Source organism: Aethina tumida, chromosome 2 (genome assembly GCF_024364675.1).
Source record: "Aethina tumida isolate Nest 87 chromosome 2, icAetTumi1.1, whole genome shotgun sequence".
Classification (NCBI taxonomy): domain Eukaryota; kingdom Metazoa; phylum Arthropoda; class Insecta; order Coleoptera; family Nitidulidae; genus Aethina; species Aethina tumida.
This window is the reverse complement of record NC_065436.1, coordinates 33361924-33387589: the sequence shown is the minus strand read 5'-3', so window position 1 is coordinate 33387589 and position 25666 is coordinate 33361924. Positions and strand designations below refer to the sequence as shown.

At 32.8% G+C, this 25666-nt stretch overlaps 1 protein-coding gene across 7 annotated transcripts in view; it reads left to right on the top strand.

Moving 5' to 3' along the window:
• Positions 1-25666, top strand: part of LOC109599945 (cyclin-dependent kinase 14) — a 121084-nt gene that overhangs the window by 47649 nt on the left and 47769 nt on the right. For 5 of the 7 annotated variants that reach the window (XM_020016002.2, XM_049963198.1, XM_049963197.1 and 2 more), the window contains one exon: positions 1688-1795. The exons of 1 other annotated variant lie outside the window; for it this stretch is intronic. In XM_020016002.2, the coding sequence (XP_019871561.1) occupies positions 1688-1795 (108 nt within the window). Of the gene's footprint in view, positions 1-1687; positions 1796-24880; positions 25024-25666 lie in introns of those variants that run through there. One more of the 7 variants, XM_049963199.1, reaches the window with a different exon arrangement.

The window sequence follows — 25666 nt, the reverse complement described above, 5'->3', positions numbered from 1 at the left end:
CCTCGAACGGGGACTTCGACCTCGTGCAAATGAATTTTAAACTTCGTTAAACGTTCGATTTTCCTAAAATCATATTTCCTGTTAATTGCCAATTTTCAACGCAAATAACACAGGGAAAGATTTTTACTCAAATTAATATTAATAAATGTTTTGTTTGTTATTTTGGAATTTTGGAGCAAAACAAATTCTTAATCGATTTTGATTAATTATCAGTGCATGAATATCATGATAATTATCATCAGTCCTTGCTACGTACATTTCATAATCATCGACCATATCTTGATCAAGATAATCATCACTAATTTCTGCTATCTTCACATGATAATTATCAAGGTATAAACATGAAGATAATTTGTAAAAATAAAGAAACACCCATCTTTCCTTAGCTGTGTAAATATTGTGGTTTGGTATACACAAATAAACTATGTAAAAGTGAAATGAACTCTTGCTTTTACAATATGTAAATTCGATTTAACCTTGACAACAGCAAAATTTCGATTATCCAAGTTCAACAGTCCTGGATCCATATCAGCTAGTTAGAATTCGAAGCGCGGACGTCATATTCAAATCGAAACAGTACCCGACAATAGCAGACAGCTAATCTTTCAACAAAACTTCCAGTGGTTCTCGTTTAGCTGTTTCTAGGTGGCGTGTTTCACGTCCTGCGTTTCTGGTCCTTCATCCCTAATTACTTGTCAACGGAATTTCGTCTAAGCCAACCCCAACTTTTTAAATTAATTTTGATTTGCCACTGTTCATTGAACCATTTCATTCTGACCGTTCTCGCATTAACGAGAAGTGTGTTATGATTTCAGAACGCGGAGAAAGAGATACGCTTGGGGCAAGGTAGCTAGTTAACTGTGCGAGCCCATTAAAAACTTGAAAGGACCATATATGCATTTCTGGTCGCTGTCAGACGATAAAAAGTTGCTCGCTACGCGACACTGGCACACTTTTATGCTTCTCATTTTTCTGATTCTGCGGATACTTCCTTGTAAAGTCTTCGACAGTGGCCAAACCGTAAATTACCAATAATATGCTAATTAATATTATGTAAACCAATAATGTTCCATTCACAGCTGGCTTTTATTTTTACAGCGTTGTCGTGGGTGTATAACTTTTATGGCATTATTAACCAAGACAGTTATTAACATTGTAATTGTACTCGGTGCCCACACAACCACTTTATGTATGATATTTCAGCCGATTAAAGCTGTAAACGTTAACATTTATACATTTGGCGACCGATTTGGTAATCGTCTTCTCAAGGAAACTCGCTTAATTCAAATTCAATTATTTTCACCCCCCAAACAACACATTAATTATTAATGCAAAGATCTATTCCTGGCGCTACGTACGAACGGATCGATGCGGTCACTATTGTATAACTACACCTTTGTTTCCACGTAAAAGTGAAAGTTGCGTCTATTTCTGTACTCCAGACGAAAAAAATCCACTCGCCACAACTGTCAACATCAATAATACAACGCGTATAATTTTCCCTCATAACATCGCAACACGCCCCCATCCATCATGTTCGACTCGAAGCCTCCCCGCACGTGTCAAATGAAGTACGTGTTTGTTTTCGATCTACATTGTTTGGTTACATAATTCCGGAGTGTTTGCACTCGGGACGACGAGTGAAAAATCTGTACGGATCGATTTGAAATGTGTTTTTTGTTTGCAGGAGTGGGTCTGCCGACGTCCGGAGTCACGATGCGGGAGAAGAAAAGCGGCGCCCTCTCCAGGATGCAGAAGCTGCGGAAGAGGCTGTCGCATTCCTTCGGACGATTGTGTAAGTTTGTTGTATAAGTTTCCCTTCCCTTGCGTTCCTGGACGTTCCACATTTGAATCAGTTCATGTGTCAGGCCGTTACTAACTGTCGTGAGCTTTTGAGTCGTTTCGGTTTCCTGGTGGTGGGTCATTTTTATGTTATTCATAGGTCATAAGTAAAAGCAAAAAAACTACATCAGCTAAAGTAGCAGTATGCTGGAATAAATATAAATAATTTCGATTGAAATTTGAAACATCTGTTTAGAATACATCTCTTTAGATATTTTGAATCCTAACTAAAATTTTGGAATGTTTGCAAATTGAACTATTGAAGTGTTTCGAAATGCAAACACGAACAAAATGATAATAATTTTTTAGAAGCATTTGCGTTATGTATAAATCGCATTTATTTGTAGTCATATTACGATTTCGATTTAAAATATTTTTAATTGAAGTATGAAATGAAAAACTTTTATTATAGATATTTTATTTTTTGGATTTGAAAATAAAATTCTATTTTTTATAATAAAAAATATTCTATGTAGTTCAAAGAAAAGTTTAATTATAAATAAATATTTTAAATTTGTTTTTTTACTACAATTTTATTTTACATTTTGAAATTGAATAATTTCTTAAAATGTTCAGTAAGTTATATATTATATTTATATTAATGATGCCTAACTGAAAGATTTTCTTTAATGCTCTTAAATTAATAGTATTTTTTAAGTTTGAAACGCATAATCAGTGTTTGGACATTGAAACGACTTTTAAAGTATTTGATAAATTGTATTCAATTTATAAGAATAAACGATTTCACCGGATCAATTCATGGATCAAGCTGGATACTAACTGTGATTACTTTTTAACGCGTTTTGGCTTTGATACAGGGGAGATTTTGGTAGTGGATGTTGTCATTTCTAGATCATTCATTGTGTTGACAGTTCCTTCGCCTGCTCGCGCTCTCTGGTTATCAGGAGCTGGCTAAAACGAACGTTATTAGTTTCAGGTAGTTCCCATGTGGCCCAAAAAGCCGACATTAGTTAAAGTAGATGGGTAGTAGATGAGATTAGGGGGTGATGGTAGTTAATAAAGTAAGTAACGACCAAAAATAGAAATGTCGGGACATGTGCACAATGTGCAGCGTAGCAAACCGTACATGTCTGGCTGTATTGATTGTAATATCCTTGGTTCGGATAAAATATATAATTAAATGTCAAGGTGGTTTCCGTTCTGTGTGCGGCCAAATTGGAATGGGTTTGATTTAAAACGTTCGGCGCGCCTTATAGTTTAAAGTTCTTTGTGGGGAGTATATTAATGATACAAGCTAAGGTCGAACATTTACAACTATTAATTTTTGTTTGTTTTGGTGTTAAATTGTAAACAATCGAATTAATTTTGAAACTGGTACAAAGTTTTGGCCGGCCGTGTCCTCCAAGCACAGTGAACGCATAAATCACGATTTAATTGAAAACGTCCAGAGATGAAATCTGAAACCCGGCCAATGTATCTAACGCCGATATGATTTATGCCATAGATACATAATCCCCCTTTAGGATAAACAAACAACTGTTGTAGCTATTTGCACACACCCAAAACAGGCTAAGAAGATCAAGATAATTAATAATTTGGCAATCAGTGAAACAATTCACTGTTGCTTACAAAAAAGATCACCAATCAATTAAAACTCCACGAAAAAAGCACACAATGCTGGTGTTATAGACCATAAGGCATTTTGATTGATGATTCCAATTAATTTAGTTCCACTGTCAATAACATATTGCCGATCCCAATTGATAAACTCCCAATTTACTGATAGCAGTAGAAAAATTAATTTTTTATGCCGTTTCCTTCCAGACACAGTTTTCATTTCCACTTTCGTCTAGGTTATCGAGCACGTTCTACGACTTCATTCCTTTGTGTGTTCCGTGTATTGTAAACAACAGCCAACTTACCGTTAAAGTCTGGCGTTTTATTTCAATTTCCGATAAGCTATTTGTTTCCATTGTGTCACAGTATGCACGTTCGATCGAAAGAGAAGAAAAAAAAAAAAAATAAAAACATGAGAGAACCGAGTCATTTTCTTACGGCATCGGTATGCCGGGGAAAATTCTATCGGGAATCGACGGCGGAAGCTCCGCGATCCTTTTGTCATGTAGATTACGCGCCATTACGTGGAATATCAACGTTTTCATCAAATATTTATTGCGCCTCGTCCCATTTCGGTGCATATTGCACAATAAACATCTTGAAACTTTCTTCCCTCCGACAATTAAAACAATAAAATCGATGAACAAAGCCAACAAATCTGTCGTAAATTCCGGGGGAACCACCGCAGTCTTTCGGAAAGGAACGTGCTGTAAACTTTTGAAACTCCCGAAGTGAATGAAATATTCATAAGTGCGGAATAAAAACTGTCATAGGACGTCCTTTGAAATATTACGGGGCACTGGAACTGGCTCCCGCCGATTTATGTTGTTGCCTCTGCGCATTAATCTGGACGATAACTGTTGTCTCCGTGCGATTTTCAAAGTTGGTGATCAATCATCTCTTTAAGAATAATGAAAGGGGGTGGAGCACGTGAGGAGATTCCGGGGAAAAGTTTTTTTTTCTGATTAATAGCGGATGGTCTTTGTTGTCGGATTGTTGTGCTGATGACTGATACAAGAACTTGGAGGTCCGGAATTAGCTGAAGTCGCGAGGGGAATGTTAAAAACGTGATGGACGGTTAACAAGGTGTATGAAATGATTTTAGCCCGATTGCTGACATGAGTGACATTAACAAATGCATACCATGTCAGCGTTAAGAACTCCTTACGTTTTCTGCTGGCAGACTGATGATGGTGGATTTGAACAAGTGTATATTTAGAATCACAAGTCGGATGCCAAAATGCCACTTATAACTAATTGAATTTTTTTATAAGCAGTTTTTAATACAACTAGATTATCTTTAAAAGTATTAATTAATTAAAGATATAAATGTTATTAAATTTAACATTAAACTTAAATTAAATTAAATAATATTAAATGAATATAAATATCTGTATTGATTTTTGGGTAATAAATCTCACTTTGTTATGAATTTGTTTAATTAATTTTAAAAATGTATAAAATATAGGTATAGTTTCAGAAATTCTGACATACCCTCATTTCTAAAGCCTATAATTTGTTTTCATAATACCGAAATAAACTGCAATATATATTATTATTATAATTATTATTATTATTTTAATATTATGTTTTATAATTATTGTGTATTTCCCATATTAAACAATTATATCCTAGGGTTTCCCCCTTGTGTCTAGAAGTGTATATTTAAATTCATGGTAAAATTGAATTTCAGTTTTCTGTGATATTTTGTTAAAGAATTTGTTTAATATTGATAAATAAAATATAAATAATTAGAATTAATTGAAGTTTGAAACACTAAATCAATTTAAAATAATTTATTTATTATTAGAAATAAAAGAATTTAGTGATATTTGATAGTGTTTGGAAACTGTAACTGTTTAGTAATTTGTTTAATACTTAATAATAAAATTCTCATAATTATAATATATAATGATTTTTTTTTAAATTTTGTTGTGATTGGAAACTGAAACATTTCTTATAAAATTCAGAGAATTAAATTAAAATTAAGATAAAAATGACACAATTTTCTATGATATATTGAATTTTATTTAAGAATACTTTTAAATTAATATTTAAAATAAAATATCATTTTTATTAAATTGAGATTTCATAATTTTGTTTGTTGTTGTTATTAACATTTAAATTCATAAAAAATAATTTTCAATTTTCCAATTAATCAAAATTTGTGTAAACATTTTTTTAAATCTGTAAAATTAAAAATCAATAATTATTAAATTGAAATTTGAAACATTTAATCAATTCAGAATAATCTTATATTATTATAGGTAGAATAAATAGAATTTTTTCTTTGATATCTTTATTTTGTCCCCATATTTTCGGATTTGAGGTATTTCTTAAAATGTTCAGTAAATTGTGTATTGAATCCAAACTAAAATATCAATAATGGAGTTATTCAGTTTAAACTAATTTATTTTATTTATTTATTAGAAAAATTTTTTTTTTTGATGTTTTGATTTTTTTTTAAATTTTAAAAAAATTGGAGCATCTCCCAAAATATTAGATATTTTGAATTTTATATTTTCAAATTAATATTAAACTTAATTTTGTCCTAAAATGTAATTAATTATATATATATTTAAATGGTTGTTTATTCTCGTGAGTCATTTTTAAACAGTTTATAAACGGATGCTATTAAAGCATTTCTTGTTCTTGATAATTTTATTACTTTGACTCATGGCTTCTTCCAGTGATATTTACAGTTTGTCATGAATCTTATGAATGGAAAGTAATTTTTCCTCGAGTCAAATAAAACAAGTAATTTATCGGTACGAACCTCGAACAAAGACCGGTTAATTCGGTCCTCATTAGTTTTAGCATCGCTTGAATTGCCAGTTTCACTTGCTCAAGATGGAAGCCTTTCTTTCGCACAAATCAAATCCTTTGCCAATTCGATAGGATACCACCGCTTGCGAGACCAAATGACCCAAATATTTAAAACGGTGCTCCCGGTGCAAAAGTCAACGGACACGCCCCAACATTAAACTCGATTCAATAAAACGCAACATAATTTTTGATTAACGACCTGCCCACATTACGCCGTGCATACGATCCGCGAACGTTGAACCGGATTTTTGACACAGGTCCCGGAAAAGCTCGCGACATTGGTACATCGGAAAGCCCTCCGCAATAAAATCCCCGTAATGATCTCATCTGTTTAAGCCGTTCGGGAGTGCGGAGCAATGCGACGACGTTATTTATTTCCAGCGCCGGATCAACGACAGCTTTTGTCGCTTAAATGAAACGCTTTGTGGAAATAAATGCACTCGCTTACTCCACTTGTCTGAGATTCCTGCCGAACCTTTGTTTTCGCTTCGTTTCGAATCTGACGCATTAGGCTCGTAATTAAATCAACGGTGCTTAAAATAAATCGATACGATTTAAAAGAAACGAACCCCTTTCGCTGTAATTTAGTTTTTTCTTTGGTGTGTGTGTCGGGGGCAACGACGTTCATAAATCCGCAAATTAGCCCCGGTCGTTAGACAGTGGTTGTTTGTCTCGGGAAAGCAATTGTTTGGTTCTGGTTTTTGCCGGCAAAGTAATTCCTGAAATCCGATACCGGTTCCCGTTTTCGACTCTCTCTTTGTTTGCGTCCGTTGTTTTTCCGGGTTAACTAACTTCATTTTCCCCGTGCTTATGAATCTACGCAGGCGGAAAATAAATACACCTGAATTTATTGACTATTCTTAATTCGTAATTGATTCAAGTTATTTAAATGTTTATTCCATTGTGGTTTTATGAGGCCTATAAAAACAACTGTCAATATGATTTTATATTCATATAAAATAAATAACGTGTTGCCCACATTAACTTCGTTGTTAAAATTGTAATGCAAGGTGTTTATCTAAGTAATAGATTCATTAAGAATTGATCAATGTTTAATGATGGCTGAAAATTCTGGGGAATTATTAAAAACGTTGCCATCGGGAAATCGATATACAGTTTAACTATACGCACTTCTTGGAAGTTGTTAAATTAAATATTCAATACCTAGGGGATAGATAACATATTCTCCCCCTAAATTGTACATTAGTAATTTGTTCATGGTATTAAAGTGTACAAATTGAGTTACAAAATATTTAAACAAATATTCATGCTTTGACGTATTTATTTATTTTAATTTAATTTCATTCAATATTTTTTTACATTTAAATTTTATTTTTTTGTATTAAATATGAAAATCGAACGTTTATGTGTCATGTAATTGAATGTAATGTATATTATGTATTAAGAATTTATTTGCAAATATTAACATTTTAATTAATGAAAACCTTATTAAAAAAGTAAATTAAAACATGATGTTTTGTAATTCAAATAAATGTATAATATTTTTATTGGCTAATTTAAGTTATAAATGTCATATAAACAAGTCACAATAAAATAGATATCACAAAAAGTCTTTGTAACTTTTTATTTAATATATGAAATTTTGCAGAATTTAATTATAGTAGTGAAGGGTGTAACAAATATGAAAATATGCGCTAATATTCAAATTAATGTAAGATTATAAAATGTCGAAAAATTAAGGAGTTCAGCTAAACGCTGAGGCATTGATTGTATCAACTGAAGGATCAAGTTTTGGGGTACATTGTTCCATTCTCTCTGAACCTGTTGAACTAATTCTTGAAGGTTATTTGGGGGTGCAAGATTCCTTATGCGTCGTCCTATTAATTTTATTAAACGGTTTTATTTTATTTTATTTTTGAAGAACTCAATTCATAATTTCTCAAGTTAAGATAAAAAAGCAATATATTAACATTTTAGTGAAAATTTCTCACTTTTTATTATGTTATTCATTTACTTAATGAAATTTTCTATTTTACATAATAATATGAGAAACATTACTTTTAATTTGTTTTGGAAGGACATCTTTAACTATTCATTAAATTTCTAAACATATAAAATCACATCATAAACTAACAATTCCTTATAAAAATATAAACATTTTATATATAAATACATAAATATTGTACAATGAATTGCGTTATAAAAATAAAATACAGTGAATGTGACTAACATAAAATATGAAAATAACAAAGCAAACAACATTTTAAACTTGCGGCCGTAAAATGAATGAAACCATGAGTCACAATGTGCGAAAGTTATTAAAACACAATTAATTGCTCCACTTGTATCACAGATGTGCCATAACGTGAGAAGATGTAAGAAGATGCACTTGTATGAATCATATGAGGCATGTGTTGGGTTCCAGCTGTCCGTGTGGTTGAACAATCGAACAATTGTTATTAATGAATCGCGTTAATGAGTAATCACATTAAAATCGTGCGGTCTGTAGGTGTCACGATCCATTATGTTGTAGTTTCAAGCGCCTTATTCGAAACACAATCGGACTCGTTTTCCAGGGATTATGATGCGATCGTTCGAAACAGAAACGTGCGAAATACGATTGATCCTTGCGATCCGACAAATCGGACTCCCTTAATGCAAATTTTCGCAATACTCGTAGGTGGAATTATATAATAGACAGTGAAAGTGGTCCGCAGTGGATGTGGAATAACTTTGTTTGGGTCGTTCATTAGACAAGTTTAATTCGCACCTTAAATTTATTAGCGGTCAAATTTGTCAAGTCACTAACTAACTGACAACGGCAACAAATTCGGGTTATTTTAAGGCCGGTTTATTAGCTGATGCATGAGACTGAGACTAATTGGATTAGTGCTTGTAAAAATAAAACGATCGATGTGTGAGCGAATATATAATAACTGTAAATCTGGTGATGAAATATTAAAAATCAAAACCGTTCATTTTAAATTTTTTTAATATTTTTATATTTAGATTACGCATATTTACTATGGTTTATTTTTAAAGAGCAGTAATTGTACAATGTTTGTATAAATTTAATAAGTTGTTTTCACGCTACCCGTGTTTAATGAGAGAAAAAAAAACAGTGTATAATCCAGATAATGAAAGCATTTCATTTAACAAATTAATGAATGGAATGTTTCGTGCCGTTTTGTGTCCCATCTCGATTTGCATCTTTATGAAATACCGAACAACTGGTTGATTATGATTACAACACGAATTGCACAATGTTCGTTATGGAAATGAAACGGGAAAGTTTCAATTAAAAGCGCGAGGAAGTTTAAATTAAGACGAATTGAATTTATATTGTGCTCTCCTAACAGTTTACCCTTTGTATTAAGGAAAATCGTCGACTGATGTTTGTTTGAGACTGTTATCGTAATAAAAATTGATTTCCGTCGAAATTGAGGGCAGGAATTTTATTTACAAAATTGCAGCGGTGCTTCGAAATATTTTAAAAGGATGCCGGGCAAAGGACATTTTGTCCGCAATTTGCCACGTTGGGAATCGTGACCGGAAAACGAATCGTGCGACAAAATTAAAAAGATACAAATAGTGGCCCAGTTGGTTATTAGATTTTTTTTATTCACATTGTACGAAAACTACGACACAAGTGTTTAATGCACTTCTTTAACGAAGTAATTTGCATGTTTGCGTTAAGTGAACGAATAATCAACAAAATGCTTCCTGTTTACAAGTACCAGACTTGATTTATATACAGTGATGTTCAGAGGAATAGCGTATATTAATATATAATACTAATTAGGACATCTACCCATCTAATTAACTGCAGACAAAATATTTTATGTTTTATAAATATTAATTACGTTATATTCTTTCTACCCTTATTTATTTTGTACCTAAATCAAACTAATTTCTACTTAAATCCAAATTTGAACAATGTAATTGGGCAAATGTAACTTAAAAAATTGTTAATATTTTGTTGCGTATCTTTTGTTTAATCGTAACTTCATGTGGTTCCATAAGTTTTCAATTAGATTTAGATCCAGACTATGCGATAATCATTCGAGAACCTCAACATGATTAATTAATTTTGAACAACTTTGAATGTATGTTATACCAACCCGTGTAACTAGTGAATTATCGTTGGCAAATGGTTCCATTACATCTCTCATGATATCTCTAGATATTAAATGGTCCATTTTACCAATAACTTTCTCTAAAGGACGTATACTATGCCAAGACAAGTAACTCCAAAACCATAACGTTACCTCCACCGTGTTTCAAAGTTTTTATAGTGTATTTAAGGTTTAAATTTTGATTTGTAAAACGGCGAAGGTATTGTTTATCATCTGATCGTATTCTAACTTGGATTCATCACGCCAAAGTACTCCTCATCAAAATTCTGGAGAGTAGTAATATATTTTTGTGCAAACTTTAGACTTGTTCGAATACTCTTTTTGATACCAATGATTTCTTTACTAAAATACAGTTGACGTCTGATTGTTCTACTAGACACATATCTCAATTATTATCCAGTTTTTCTTTGTTTAAAAGACAAGAAAGGATTTCGTATTCTAGTTCTTTCAATTTGTCTGTCTATAAAAGGAGCTGCGTTTTTTGTTATGTGTTTCCTTATTGTATTTTCAATTGAGTGTGTTGTTTTATATTTATTATCAATATTGTAAACCATTTTCACGAGCTTTATAGGCTTTTACTTACGTTAACAATATTTAGAACTTGATGTTTCATATTAATTATTATTTCCCAATTCTTTGGATTGAAATTTTTCTTTTTTGTCACTTATCACTCATTAAGAGTATTGTTAAATAGAACCATAAAAATTAAATATATTTGAATGTGCTATTTCTTTAGCAAATCAGGCTAAAAAATAATATTTCTGTCGTTTTTAAAGTTTGTCAAAATAACTAAAAAAAGTGTAGAATACTGAAACACTGACTGGACCAAATTTGAACTAATCCTTTTATGAAATTTCTAAGAAAATGTTCTAATTTTAAATTTTTACTATTTGTTTAGCCAGCATTGCATAAATACATATTTTTTCGTTTCAAAAGAATCTGGAACAAAGATTTCTAGTTATCGAAGAAATTGACTGGTTGCAGAGAGCTTTCGTGTGATATTTTAAGGGAAAACACATTTTCCCAGCAATTTGCAAACTGAAGTTCGTGACTCGAAAACAAATCCTTCACGTGGGCGAAACAAGGCCTGGAACGAACCTTTTAAATCGTTTTTTAGACGTTAATAAATAAGGCGCCTTTTTTAGTCGCAATTCGTCGAGAAAATATATGAAAATTTTATAAAAAAAGATTTATACCAAAGTTGTATTTGATTAATAAATTTGTCTGGCGACTTGCTAGATCTTTACAGATTATGGACGGCATAAAATAAAACCAGTCTCAAGCAAATCCTTTATTCCGCGAATAATAAACATTTCGTATCGTTTACATTCAATTTATCATACCAGTAATACTTTTTGTAGCCTTGAGACTAATCTTAGTAATATTTCCTGTATAATCAACTTCAGCAAACTGACGTTTTATTGTATTCATTCCGATAAACTGTGCGAAAATTGTTTCTTCTTTGATGCGACATTTTCATTGTAATTCTGCAGAGTGACTCCTGCAACAAAACCCGAACGAAACAAATAGCTTTGCTAACGCATAACGGTGTTTTGCCTCATTGTAAATAATAAACAGTCCATTTTCGTTTGTGCCCCTTTTCGATTTCTCACTTGGCTTTGTTCTATCGCACTTACGGCCCCGAGCATCTGTTACACTGAGTGCACGACGATAGGAATCGAAATTTCATGCTGAAACGGGAATTTAATAAAGCTGCACACAAATTATTTACGAATGAACGTTTGATAAATTGTTCTCCCGACGTAAAAACGGCTCCATTATACTGTCGTTTTCTTTAATTTCATCTCCGACCGCGGTTTGTAAAACGCGTTCTAATTGCGGCGTCCCTAATTGATTGATTAATTCATTCGGGCGCAATTAATCTAATGGAGCTCGCTTTTATTAATGAACTCGACGTGATCGTTGAAACTTTATTTTTCTATTATTAATTTTCGAACAGTAAAAAAATGGTAATGCATAATTAATTAAGTGGTGGTTAATTGAACTATTCTCAACCCTGGTGTAAGAAACATATCATTTTCTCATTTTTCTTTTTTTTTGACTAGTGATGGAAACTTTCTACATCCACATTTTTACATAATATATTAGGTTGAGGAAAAAAATAACGCTATTGCTGAAACTGCACTTTTATATTTAAAATTTGCAAACGGTAAAAATGGTAACGCATAATTAATTAATTGAATGTTTCCCAACTCCGTTGTTTTAAACTGATTTCAATCAGCTGGGAAGACGGTTAATTATAAACTTTTCACAAAGATAAAATCCGTGTGGATTTAAAACCACAGGTAGTTTCCATATTTGTTCTAGCATTATGTTTGTCTTCTCGATTAAAATCAGGTCAAATGCTGCGTAAATATTTGCAGACGAAAATTTCATCTTGTTTCTTGTTTAAATTTAATTTCCGGCCGGCTTATTGATATAGGATTTTCTCCTAAAATTAATTTCCTCGCCCTTAAATAAATCCACGATCATTAATAATATTTAGCCGGATTACGTGGTAAATTAGACTTTAAATTAAAAAAAAAAGCAACAATACGATTTGCGCACAGATGTTCACTAAAACACGAGTATCGTTTAAGTGTAACCAGATGTTGTAGCGCAACGACATTAATTTACCTGTTAATGCTTTCATTTATATTAAACTACAGTTTGGACTGACGGAATCACCAAACAAAATAATGCTTGAAGTTTTTATTTTCATAGCCCGCCCTCGTGTCGTAAATAGTTTACGATGTGGGAACGTCAAGCTTGACACGGCTTAAATAAATACCTAGATGTATAAATAAACTGTGATTTTAATCAACTTGCTATTCCCATTAATTATTTGTTGTTATATTTGTGTCGTTCATTTCAATAATTATAGGGACACAAAAAATTAAATTAAACTTTGATGGACACATTCAGATTTTGTATTTGATTTATTTAGATATTATTATAAAGAAATAAAATGGAAATACCGTATATATTGATGTGATGTTATTTACCTTAAGTAATCAAGTTTTCTTATCATTTTTATTTGACATTCCATAAATTTGTGTTTGAAGAGATCTAAACTCAGTCGTTGATTTTTATATTTACTACAGGAGGTTAATATTTGTAAATGTTCAAATCAATTACAACCTTAATTATTAAATTAGTTTTATGACAAAGTAATGTTTTAACTACAATTTTGTAAATTTTCACTAATCAGATTTTTATAAAAAATGGCAATTAAGATCTTAAATAAAAAAAGTCTTACTATAATTAAAAATTATTAATTTCTGACAGTTAATTTACTTAGGAGATAAATTTCAAAAACAGAAATATTAATATTTTGTTAAAGTTTAAGTTAGTTGAAGAATGACCTGCTTCTCAAGGAGTACTTTAGATTTTTTAGATTCTTTAGATTCTTTAGATTTTTTAGATTCTTTAGATTCTTTAGATTCTTTAGATTCTTTAGATTCTTTAGATTCTTTAGATTCTTTAGATTCTTTAGATTCTTTAGATTCTTTAGATTCTTTAGATTCTTTAGATTCTTTAGATTCTTTAGATTCTTTAAATTCTTTAGATTCTTTAGATTCTTTAGATTCTTTAGATTCTTTAGATTCTTTAGATTCTTTAGATTCTTTAGATTCTTTAGATTCTTTAGATTCTTTAGATTCTTTAGATTAGCACAGAGGCCAGACCTCAATCCAACTGAATACCTTGAAGTGAAACTGATGGGAAAATCCATGAAAAAAGCCTATCAAATTTCAATGATCTCTACGAAGAAGTTCAATATCAGTGGAAAGAAATATCGAATGATTGAAAAGCTACTGAAATCAATGAAAATAAAGTGTTTAGAAGTTAAAAAATTATCCTTCTTAATATTGAATAAAGGAAGACTAAATGTACATAAAGTTTTTTTATTTTATAGTTGCTCTACTTTTGACACTTGAATTTTTTTCAAATATTAATAATACTAACTTAACTAATAAACCCACTAAAATGTATTATATTATTGTATTGTTGTTTTTATACCTTCTGCATAACTGACATTAATATGGATATTTAAAAGTATATTTTTATGAAGACATTGAAAATTTCTAAAGTTGCTCTACTTAGGGGAGAACTTTCTAAATGTAATTAATTTTGAAGGGTATTTTATTTTTTTGTATTCATAAGATTTTAAAATTTTAATTCAATTAAACATGCAAAAATATTATAAATACTATTAATATTATCATTAAATTAAACAATTTTAATTTAATTAATAAATTTTTTAATGAATAAAATTAGATTGATCAGTTGGATAATAGAATTAACAATAACAAAAAAAAAAAAAACAAACAAGCAAAACAAACATCATAGGTACTGGTATACATTCAAGTTTTATGTGGTTAGATCAAATAATATGAAAATGAATTTTTAGAGAAATCACAGCCCTAACAACATTTGATTCAGATTTCAGTAATAATACATTAAAAAAACATATTTTCACACCGTACAATTCGCACTTTAATTCCAACGAAACGACCACAAATCCAAATATTAAACTGCTCCCTCCCTTTTCCCATTAATACAAAAAACACGCATTTTTTTTTACACGCGGCGTTTTAACAAAATGAACAATCAGCGGAAAAGCGTTTGGCGTGTTTGTGTGTGCCCTGCAGACTGGATGTTTCTCAGGACGTTGACAAAATGAATGAAAACTGGTAATTGCACTGTTCAAAAGTAATTACCGGCATTCCGACCGCGGCGCACATAGGTACACGAGTGCACGGCCGCAATAACGTTTCGACGTATGTAATTTATGTAATTGCCCCGTAATTAACACGACCCCGTTTTTTGTTTATTTTACCATTGTGTATACTGATTTAGTTTAAAAAAATATATATAACGTTTCGTTCGTATTTTACAATTAAATTCGATTCTGTTGCGTGTTAACGAGGGTTTTTGTGCGGGTTTCGTTTAACCGGTCGTTTTATTTCGCCCTTACGCACGTCACGGTCCCGGGAATGCCGACCGCAAATGTTCATCTTCGGCGTTTCGGGTCTGGAAAAAAATCCGGCCGTCTTACGCCGATTAATTAAACCCAGAGACCTGAGAAGCGACATAAAACGGACTACGACGAGATGTGAATCAGTGACGGACGATCTAATTCAGACAATTTAAAATGTAGGATCGCGATTTACATCGCCGTTTTCGTTTTATTTTTAGCCCCCGTAATTCATTTCGATTTAGTAAATTGACCCAGTTTTTGTAGATTCGTCTCGCTGCTCTCCGCCACGTAATAATTCTTGAAGAAAGCCGTTCGAAAACGGCTTTATCGCGACATACGTTCGACGTTTTGCGACCGATCGGATAACGGACGGATTGTTTTCGATGTGAGGGGAATCGTAGAACGTCCATATATCGTTTATTTTCATCATAAAATAGCCCGATTTGACTATTCCGGGGGTTCCAAATAGTGAATAAAATAACCATCGGCGGGAAGGTTAAAGTGGGTGCAGATTTATGACCCCATGATGTTTTATCTTTCTCTCAATTTTTAAACGGCCTCTGGTCAACTATGAAATATTTTTTGTCCTATGTTATTTATATTGTTGACGGATGATATTTGTTTTTTTATTTTAATTAAGTAAGTTGCAGTCATAAATTAAGTTGGTATATCGTTGAAATAATGAATAAAATCGCAAAAGAATTTGTTAATTGTGTATTTTTAAAGAAAACTAAAATTAAGAAAAAATAAGTATTTAATATTATTTAATTTCTCCTCTAATGTATATTATAGACAGTATAAAAATACATAAAAACATATAAAAATTACTGTGTTTTAAGCTACTAAATATAAATAATTTATCATCTATGAAAAATAAAAAATATTCTAATATAAGTTTTAAAAAAATCTATTTTTACATTTTTATTGTTAATCATTTATTTTAATAGTTGTTGTATCTAAATATCCATCTATACCTAATTGTAAGAATATTTAATAAATTATTGCCAGTTTAATGAATATTTATATTAAAATATAGATTTACTAATTAATTTTGATATTTGTGTAATTAATATGCGTCACATTTAAATAAAAAAATACATTTATTAACTTTTTTAACATATTTTATAAACACACACCTTGAATATTAATTAAAATATGACAAATATTTTTAATCTTGTATTATTTACAAAAATTATTAATTTTTTTATCTAATAATTTTAGAAAAAACTAAATAAAAAATAATATGATTGTTATTCAATAAAATTAATTGTCAATATAATAATAAAAAGTTAAATTAATTAAATAATATTAAGTAATAATGATAATTCAGAATTTGTATTAAATTGACAATAATTTTTTACATGAAATCTAGCTTTTCTTAAAATATTTTAGAAAAAAAAATAATAATTTTAATAAATAAATCTCAAATTTTGTAATTTTTAATAAAATTATTAATTTTCTAAAAATTTTAGAGAAAATTAATTTTGTCGTTTATACTAGTAAAAAAATAATATGACTGTTATTCAACAAAATTATTGTCAGTCTAATATAGAAAATAATAATATGATAAATTTCAATTAGAGATTTTGATAAATACAGTCAGTCATTATGTAAATATAATTTGCAATTGTTAATATGAACAATAGTACAATAAACTTTTTTTCAATTTTATATATAGTGGTATTTTTAACAGATAACTTTCGTCAACTTATCTTAACATGATGAAAAGCAAACAAAATCCCTTCACATGACATACGTTCTAGTAAATTTACACGCGCAAATACTCAGAAGTTTTGCGGAGCCACAAACATATTTCATTAAACAAATAAAATCGTTTAAATATACTCAGTAAACCCGCGTCTTCGTATCACTGCCGACCAATAATCGTTTCCTGTGTCTAAGAGGTAGAACGAAAGCACACATCAAAAGACTTCCAGTGGTTTGATTTTCGCGTTCGGTATTTTATTGTGGCATTAAAAAAAAGTAAACAGTTCTTGTTTGCTGCAATTTGAAATGTTGCAGACAAAATCTCGATGTATGTGATTGAAGTTTATCGAATTTCTCGTTACGCTTGAAACATTGTCGGGCGAAATAATATTTCAACGGGATTTCTGTTTTACATTTGCCACCGGGGAGGAATTTTCTGGCTTTGTATTATTTTATGTGCTCCGTGGTGATTGTAAGGAGAATATTAAGGGTCGATTTAAATTTTAAAGGCATGTAATGTAACATTAAATTGCATTTATGGGGCAAGATAAATAAATTTAATCGTTGTTATGTGGTGCTTACCGGATTAGAGTGTCTCAGATAAGATTGTATAAGAGGTTGTAAATTTTAAAATGTGTCAACTGCAATCTTCTAAATATGAGTTATGCCCGTAAATATTTTGGTATGCTCTAAATAAACATGCCGCAACCTGAATTATATTTGGAAATGGTGAAGACTGTGTTATTTGTACCTGTCAATGTTACGTTTCCGATTTGAATTCGTGGATTTCTCGACGATAAATTAAATATAGTAAAAGTGCCATTAAATCTGGATTATTGGAGCGCATCGAGAAAACAATGATGAATACTGAATGCATTGTGAACGTCGAATATTATTTTCTTTTTGTTTAACTTGACTAGAACGATTATAAGGCCAATTTCGACCCATTTGTTTAATTACGTCGTTCGCATTACAAAGACAAACATCCCCCAAAGTTTCATTGCCACTTCGACACTGTATACAGAACTGATTAGAACACTTTACGCCGTGATTAAAGTTATAATTACCATCCCAAACAACAATACACCGAGATTAATTAATCAACGTTCTTTTACCGATTCTTGCAACGTGCTCCCGGCACTTCCCGAGATTTATGCGTCAATCCCGGTCTCCGCTTTGATTAGTTTATTGCAGCAAATTGACCGTTTATTGAATTACCGCACGGACCGACGATTTAATGGACCAGTTTATGAAATCATACGGCCGGTTGTTGCGGTCTGTGTCGATGGCGATGATCTTGAATCAAAGGGGCAGCTGCATCGCCGGTGAGATCGGGTGTCCGGAGACAAAGGAACAGGTGGAGTAATTTGCAGGAAATTTCAAGAGTCAGCTGTATGGGCAGCTGACTCTTTTTACCTATTTTTTGGTCGCAACAGCAGGAAAGGGTGCCACAAATTCACAAAAAGTTTTTTCAATTATTGTACGTATCAGTAAATCCCGTCTCGTGTTTGGAGATCGATCATTCTGGCGTGTTCCTGCCGGCGGTCATTTTGTCGGCGGCATTAGTCGTGACGTGCGTCAAAATGAGTTTTTCGGGAGGCGGCATGTGCGCCAAAATGAGAAACGCGAGGGGCAACAAGTCGGTACTCGGGGGTTGGAAGGAACAGATTTGTAAGTTGACACGTGAAGAGGATGTATGGAATTATATCAGACTTTCGGAGTTTCGGAATATTTGTTGGATAGCCTTATAGATTAATGGATTAGTTTTGATTCCTCTCGTAAATGTTATATTTTATGTGGCGCAAAGTTTGTTGAATGTAAATTATTCATACAATACGAAATTCATTAAAGTACCGGCTGAGAATAATTGCATACAACATTCTTCCATATTTTTGCTCATGCACAGAATGTAAACAATTCCTATCATGTTTACTATTTATTTACCATAAAAGCAAACGGAATGCTTTCCGTATGACCTTGTTGCTGCTGATGGTTAATTGAAAGAATCTGCAATTACGCTAACAAACCTGTTGTGCTTTTTATCAATGTAATATTACAACTAATCCATCATTTCAAATACGTTTTATGGGTTTAAAGAGCTAGTTCAAAAGTTCGGGGGAGGGAAAAACGGTCACACGGGGAAAGAAAAAGTGCAACACAATGGCCTGTGTGTCGCATATAGTGGATGTATGCTCCATTGTAGTCGTCTGAAAGAGATGTCGTGCCTTTATGGAAAAGTTATAAATCCCCGACTGTGTTTCAAGCCTCCTGTTCGTTTATTTTTCTAGATCTACGTGAATGTTAAAAGTTTAGAAACAGGAAAGTGCATAATGATACAGGAAAACTACATGACTCCAATTACAACAAGCAGTAATAAGAACTTTTAACACGAGGGAATGATTTAAAATTTATGGTGTTGCTATGACATTACTTTACAGTTTATGACAAATTTCAGGGACTGTGTATGAAAAACAGCTCTCCATAGAATCCCACGTCCACTTAAAAGTTATAGTTATGCAAATTACAATACGTGGAGGCACTTCATTAGTCAAACTTGATTTTTTATATATATCCATTTTATTTGAAAGTATAAAAAAGTTTCTTTCTCACAGTGAACATCACTGAATTCTAAATCATCTTTTGTGATTCCTAATACTTATGGAATATGGGATAGAATATCTTTTTTACATTCATCGACTCATAGTCTACCGACTAGTGGTTCAAAAACCTTTGTCTATTGTTTTCCTACAATTAAGAAAAAGAAATCATGCAAATTTCCATCAGAAATACAGTTTTTCTGACTAATATATGTCTCCATGTTGGCTTAAAATATGGTTTTGTGGATATTTTGCTAAACCCTAGAACACTTTCAAATTATACCAAAAATTTCACCATAAAAAATGCATTTTGACATTGTGATTTTTGTTGTAAACTGGTATGATGAGAGATAATAATTGCGGTTCTCCAGATGTTAATTTTTACGCTCCCACATGCGAAACGCCATTTCCATAATATTCACCCATAAAACTTCCCGGTACCGTAAATGAACAGCTAATGCGGGTGTTGTGTTTTATCGTCAGCGGTCAGGCCACATGGTCCGTTGCCCACTTGGCAGCTCCGAACTGGTTCGCGTCGACCGATCATGAATTAAACATTGCAATCCCGCGAGTTTCACTTGGACGTCTTGCCGTCCGAACGGTTTTGGACATTCGATTTGATTTTACCTCTGAACTTATCGATCCGGTTTCTGGAGTGGTTGGCGGGCGGGCGCACTTTTAATCAAGCTCAGAAACTGTCGATTTGCATTTCATAAACTTTGAGATTTGATGAAAAGAATAAGGGCAAGAATTCCAATTAGGCCTTCGGGATGGATGATGTCCGGGTCCCCCTTGGAAAATTTAGCATTTAGGGCGACGTAGGATCCGGTTGCATAATAAATAAATCTGTAGGGAAGGCAAAGAAGCCTTTTAAATTCGGCTCAATTAGCTCTGGTAACTAAAGAAACGAAAAAAGGACGGTCTAAAAAATTTGCTCATTTTTGTGCCACGGTTTTAAACACAACGTAACGGATCTTGTAGCCATTTGCAACAGCATTAAATTTCATAAACCGGACGAAGATACGATCGAAAATCTCGACGCAATTCCGGACAGATGTAAAAAAATGTAACCGCCTGATCGGCAATTTAGATAAGCTGTAGGCGTTGCGAAATAATTAAACGATCCCCCTTCGAGTTGTTTCTTGCGTCCCGGGAAATCTTTCCGGGTCCGCCACTTACCAAGAATAAGAAGCTGCCTCTGAAATATTCATGGAGGAGATCCGAGAGCGGAACTATCGATATTCTAGATGTTACCGCGTACAGATCAAACACAAACAGATGTTAATATTTTTTATTTTTTGTTTCAGGTAAGTTTGCCATTCCTTATCTACCCCGCCAGTTGGTTGCCGTAAGTACAAAATGCCATTTTCATAACCGAAATGAACGAACGCATTGTGCATATTTCCAATATGGAAATTGAGGGGGGAGAAAACATCTGCACAAATCGACGATATGGGACCGCCGTCCGAGAAATCTCGACTTCATAAAACCGTTGGGCCCGCTCACAAATAAATTCCATTGCATAAAGATCCTTATGAGTTTCTGTACGGGAATTTTTCCCGATTTATAGCCGAAAAGGGGATGAAAGTTCGTGCCCGTCTGCCTCTGAAATATGAATTTGGTTTGTTGAACCGCCCCCAAGATCTTTGACCACAAATGTTTCTCTTCTCGTTTATAAATGGACTAATTAATGGTGTGAACGTTATTAAATAAGTAACTGGAGTGTGGACATCAACATGGTCCGCGTCACCTGAGACTTACTTAGGGGAGTTTCCGGCTCAGTTTAATTACGGTGACCATTGTTACACCGTTGACTGTTGACATCACCTCACTCGACACTAATGACGTATCGCCTTCCTGGACTTTGTCCAGCGGAACAGTAGCTAGATGCACCTTCTCCGCCCCATTTATTTGATTGAAAGCATATGGGGGACCGAAAATGTCTCCTCTTTCAGATTTCTCCTTACCGGTTTCAGCAGCTCATCCAGTTAAGTGGCCGCATCTGTTTACAATAAATCACCGGCGGCGGATTGTCGCGTGTGTCTAAACACCCCGGACCACCCAGATGTGCAGCAAATCATTGCCGAGGTTCGCGGACAAAAATTAAACCGTGTGAGCGGCGTTGTAGTATTTTGAGCCCCTCGAGGGGGGTGGCTGGATGGAGCAATCCGTCTCCCTTCCACCAATTACCTCTGCCAGATTAATAATTAACAATTAATCCGATGGCGGGGCGCTAAAAACGACAACCGGGTCGAACCGGGGGTTCCCCGTAATTGCGTTTCGACGCCGTTTGGGTTGTAGCCGATTTAATCGAGTCGATAACCGAAATTTGAAGACATGTGCGAGATGGCGCTTGATAAAAGACTAATTAACTTCCAGCGACTAAATTGGAATTGAAATTGAGCTTTCCAGTAGTTGGGTTCGATTTATTTGTTTTAAGCCGATGCGATGGTCTGTATTGACCGACCGTCTCCGCCTAGACAAATAAAAGCGAATAAAATGTCGCAACACAAAGAAAAACATTGAGCCCGGCACCGAGATATATAAGGCCCTCGGGGGAACGGGCTAAGAAAATATTTTCCCGGTCGTTTGACAATATCTATCATGGTAAATTGAAGTACGAAAACCTTTTACACTCGCAGTCGCTTCTAATGTTTCCGCACTATGAAGATTGATGACGTGACAGCCGACATTCGCAAATGAATAAAATTGTTTCCCGAGCCACTGTTGTTACACAGCGCCTAGTGATTTGTTATCCTTTCGCGACGCCATTGTCTTAAGCACGCGTTTTTGTCAGTTGAACGTTTGATGTTGGCACTGCGTCTTGCGCGAGCAAGAAAATTGTTGAATATTTCACTATCCTCCTCCGTTTCCAGACGAATTATCTTTTAGCACATCTCGTCGGTCTGCCACTAATGACGCCCAATAAACCGTACGCCCTCATCGCGCCATCCAGCGCAATAAATTCCCGTTTAACCAGAAAAGTATCCGAGTTTATAATCCCGTTTATGCTGCATTAAAATTGTTTACGAGAGCGTAGTTGCAGTTTTAGTGGGCCGGTTTGCCCCCGGCCCGACGTACATCAATATTAAACAATGTCCCCTCCCGCCTCGGCCAAAGTGTGTTTTTATGTTTGTCTGAACGTGGATAAGAGGTTTTTCGGACTGCTTCTAAACTGCGATTTAGCTCTTACACTTTTCTAACATCAATTACCCATTTATCCCGACGAAACTGCATCAGCCACCGCCCCAGGTGGAAAAGCCCGCTTACAATGCAAATACCCCTGGCTTAAAACCGTTTAACACGTTTACGACGAAGACACGTGCACACACGCCGTGTTAATTACTTTCCCGTAGATGCTCCAAAACCGCCAAGAAACCAGAACCGCTGATTATGTAAATTTGAAGCTTCAAGTTAAGCCGTGGAATTTGCAGCTTTGTCAGAGGGTGTAGTATAAAAATTAAAAGGGAATAACCCACTTATTTCAATAACCACGTTATTGACTACTCAGTATTGAAGTGATTTGAATAACCAGCCATTTTGTGAATTTCCTTTATTTTGAAGGGGAAATCGAAAGAAGGCAAACGAAAACATTTTATCCTTTGTAAGGAAAAATGTTTCAATATCCAAAATATCATTTGTATTAAATTAATTAATTGTTTGTTATTGAATACAACCCTATTAGGACAATAATACACAATAATAAAAACATATAAAATCTTTGAAATCAATAGTCCAAAATCAGAGAAATTCAGAAAATATAGTAATTTATTAAAATAATAAGATGTGAAAAATAATTAGGCCCCTTGTCGGTATACCGAAAAAATGCAAATTAAACCAATATTTTCAATACGTTTTAAAATGAGTATTTATTTTTAAGTACTCTTATGTTTCTAGTGTACAACCAGTAATAACAAATATTGCAAATTCCTTTCATAAAAAAAAAGAAAAATAATTGATTTATAAAGTTCTTTAAATTTTCATTCGAAAAATATAGGAACAATTTCAGAATTGTCAAAAATGTATATGTTTTAATGGATTTCTTTAATGTATTTAGTACTTAGTTGCTAAGTTTCTATTTTTAATAACTGCCATTCATCGACAAGACATTGAGTCTATCAAGTTTTGGCACGTTTCCTGGGGAATTGAATTTCACGCTTCCTTCACCAGGAACCAGAGGGCTTCTTTATTAGTGACACTTGTACCCCTCAGAGCTATCTTCACAACATGCCTCAAGTTCTCGATAGGATTTAGGTCAGGTGAATGAACAGACCAAAGCTAAACATTATTGTCTGAAAACCACTTCTTTGCTACATTCGATCGTTGTCTTGTTGAAACATCTATCGCAGTCGTATATTGTCGTCAGAAAATAGTCCTACTTAATACGCAGTAAGAAGCTGCGTCATCATTTCATTACTACGACATATTGGATCAACATCCACCTCCGTCATTCCCTATTACCTTTCAGTTGACTGTGTATAATAATATAATGAGGTAAAAAACAAAATTTGTAAAATTTGAGAAATTCATAGTTGAATAGAAAGGAATTCATGATATATAGTAATTTATTAAAAGAATATTAGAAAATTAAATAAATTATGGTATATATAAGTATTCAAATCTTCTAAAAGTATCCTATAAAATTCTTAAGAAATCCTCAATCAAAAGCATATTTGTAAAATCCGGAAAATCCAGTAAATAATAATGGTCATTAATATAAAAAGATATACAATGATTATGTAATCATATGAATTCCAAAAAAAAAAAAACAATAATAATAATGAAATTGTACCGTTCACAAAATACAGTAAAATACATTTGCACAAAAGGTTATATAATATATAATAATTATATAAATAACAACAAATTAAACATGAACAAACATAATTAAAACTAAGTATGTTTAGAAATATCTGCGCTCATCATTACTCGTAATTCATAACACAATCGAATTATTCGGTATATTTTTAAAACCTGATGTTCGCTTATTTTTCACTCGAATGATCTATCATTATTTTTTCCCCCGACTCTCCATATATCGCAGTATTTGAATAATACATCATCCGTCGATAACGATTATTCGATTCCGTTCCTCTCAAATTAGGCGCTCACTCAATCTAAAAATACCGATCGCGATTATTATTTATTTTTAACGGCGCGAATTTTATGAGCGTTCAAGTGGCACATCATCGACTGTTTATTTTCGGGGACTGATGTAGGTTAGCTTCATGTAGTTTTAATCAGTTCAGACAAGATGTTCGACGTTTTTATGGCATGGCTAATGTTATTCTTTGTGGATTTAATTACAGCACCATCCATCTGGTGGCAGAACATCTTAAGGGTTTGATGTATGTTTTGGTGCTCAGTATGACCGTTATTTTTAAGTATTCTATCGGTGAGTTTGTTGTATTTTTAGATGATCCTTGAAAAAAATTAACTGAAAGTGTGTGAAATGTGTTGTTGAACTAACGACACGTCTCGTTAATAAACAATGACAAAGCGCCTTATTTAACGTCAATTAAAATAATTAAGATAACATTCCGATTAAAGAATGATTGTGCCTCGGGGCAGTAAATCAAGGAGGCGCCCGCATAAATAAATTGATTGACTCGTTGATGTCTAAAACAATTACAATTGACTCACTACGATTGAAAGTCATTTTTCAATATGTCAAAATCTGTACTTTAGTTCATCTCCGACACAAGTTAAACAATAGGTGTGAAAAAATTCTGAGAGTTAACGACTAAATTTTAAGTTATCTTTGGTTATTTTATTATGTGAAAGTCAAAATGAATAATGATGGAAGTAACTACTTGAATAATTTCATTTTTTCTTATAAAATTCTGAGATTTAATGAGTTTCTTGTTATTTCATTATCTGGAAGTAAAAATCAACAGTATTAAAATTAAAATGTGCTTTGTTAATTCCTTTTTCTCTGAAAAAATACTGAGATTTAACGACAAATTTTTAAGCTTCCTGAGCGTCTGATTATTTCATTCCTTGAAAATAAAATTGTATCCCTGATAAAATCATGAGAT